Genomic DNA, 846 nt, shown 5'->3' on the forward strand with positions numbered 1-846 from the left:
CGTGACGGCTCAGCCCCGCAACCTCATCACCAACCACCAAAGCGCCAACTCCATTTCTGCACCAAACCAATGCCAAGGCTCGTTTGGGGCCACAAAACCCCAAGCGCCGGGTGCCGGCACCCCACGGAGAACCTCACCACCTCACACCCCACGTCCCCACCGCATCGCACCCCAATACATCACACCCCAATACATCACACCCCAATACGTCACACCCCAATACGTCACACCCCACTGCATCACACCCCACATCCCCATGCGGCGACACCACAAATCCCCACGGTCATGGGGATGATAATGGTTCTTGGGTACCCCGTCCCCACGGGATGGCTGCGTCCCCCTGGGGTGGCCGTGTCCCCACGGGATGGCTGTGTCCCCCTGGGGTGGCCGTGTCCCTGCTGTGGGACCGGTGCTGGGATGTGGGAGCCTTACCGGTCCGGGCTGCTGGTTGGACGGGTCGCAGGCCAGCGAGACGAGATCTTTCAGTGGGTCCTGCGGGTTGAGATGAGGCGGGTACCGGATGGCCGTGTGTGGGAAGTAGGTGGAGGCCGTCTGGGGGAGAATGGAGGTGGTGGGGAAATGCAGCGTGGATGAAGGATGCGGGCTGCGAGCGATACCTGCGGGCGGAACAGGGATGAGGGGTGAAGGGAGGGGACGGCGTCACCGAGAGCCCACGGGGGTCCCGCGTCACCCCACGGGGGTCCCGTTTCACCCCACACCCCCGGCTCACCGCTGTGCACCGCGATGACGGGACGGTGGTGCTGCGTGAAGCTGCTCAGGCGGGGTGAGGAGTCCTGCGGCGAGGGGCTGTTGAAGGGCGATTTGTCCATCTCTGTCTTCACGTTG

At 64.8% G+C, this 846-nt stretch overlaps 1 protein-coding gene across 1 annotated transcript; it reads right to left on the reverse strand.

The window, feature by feature from the left end:
- Positions 1–49: 49 nt before the first annotated feature.
- Positions 50–840, reverse strand: LOC104916440 (nuclear factor 1 C-type-like). The gene is made up of 2 exons (XM_010727480.3): positions 731–840; positions 50–617 (listed from the first exon to the last, which is right to left on the reverse strand). The coding sequence occupies exons 1-2, from the start codon at positions 828–830 to the stop codon at positions 142–144; spliced, it is 576 nt and encodes a 191-aa protein (XP_010725782.1). The 5' UTR covers positions 831–840; the 3' UTR covers positions 50–141.
- Between the last annotated feature and the right edge of the window lie 6 nt (positions 841–846).

This window comes from Meleagris gallopavo, unplaced genomic scaffold (genome assembly GCF_000146605.3).
Source record: "Meleagris gallopavo isolate NT-WF06-2002-E0010 breed Aviagen turkey brand Nicholas breeding stock unplaced genomic scaffold, Turkey_5.1 ChrUn_random_7180001899173, whole genome shotgun sequence".
Lineage (NCBI taxonomy): Eukaryota > Metazoa > Chordata > Aves > Galliformes > Phasianidae > Meleagris > Meleagris gallopavo.

Excerpts from the sequence above, each read along its gene's own strand:
- LOC104916440 (XM_010727480.3), bottom strand. The coding sequence starts at position 830 with ATGGACAAATCGCCCTTCAACAGCCCCTCGCCGCAGGACTCCTCACCC. Across the intron at positions 618-730 it reads CGTCATCGCGGTGCACAGCG|GTATCGCTCGCAGCCCGCAT; the intron begins GTGAGCCGGGGG and ends TTCCGCCCGCAG.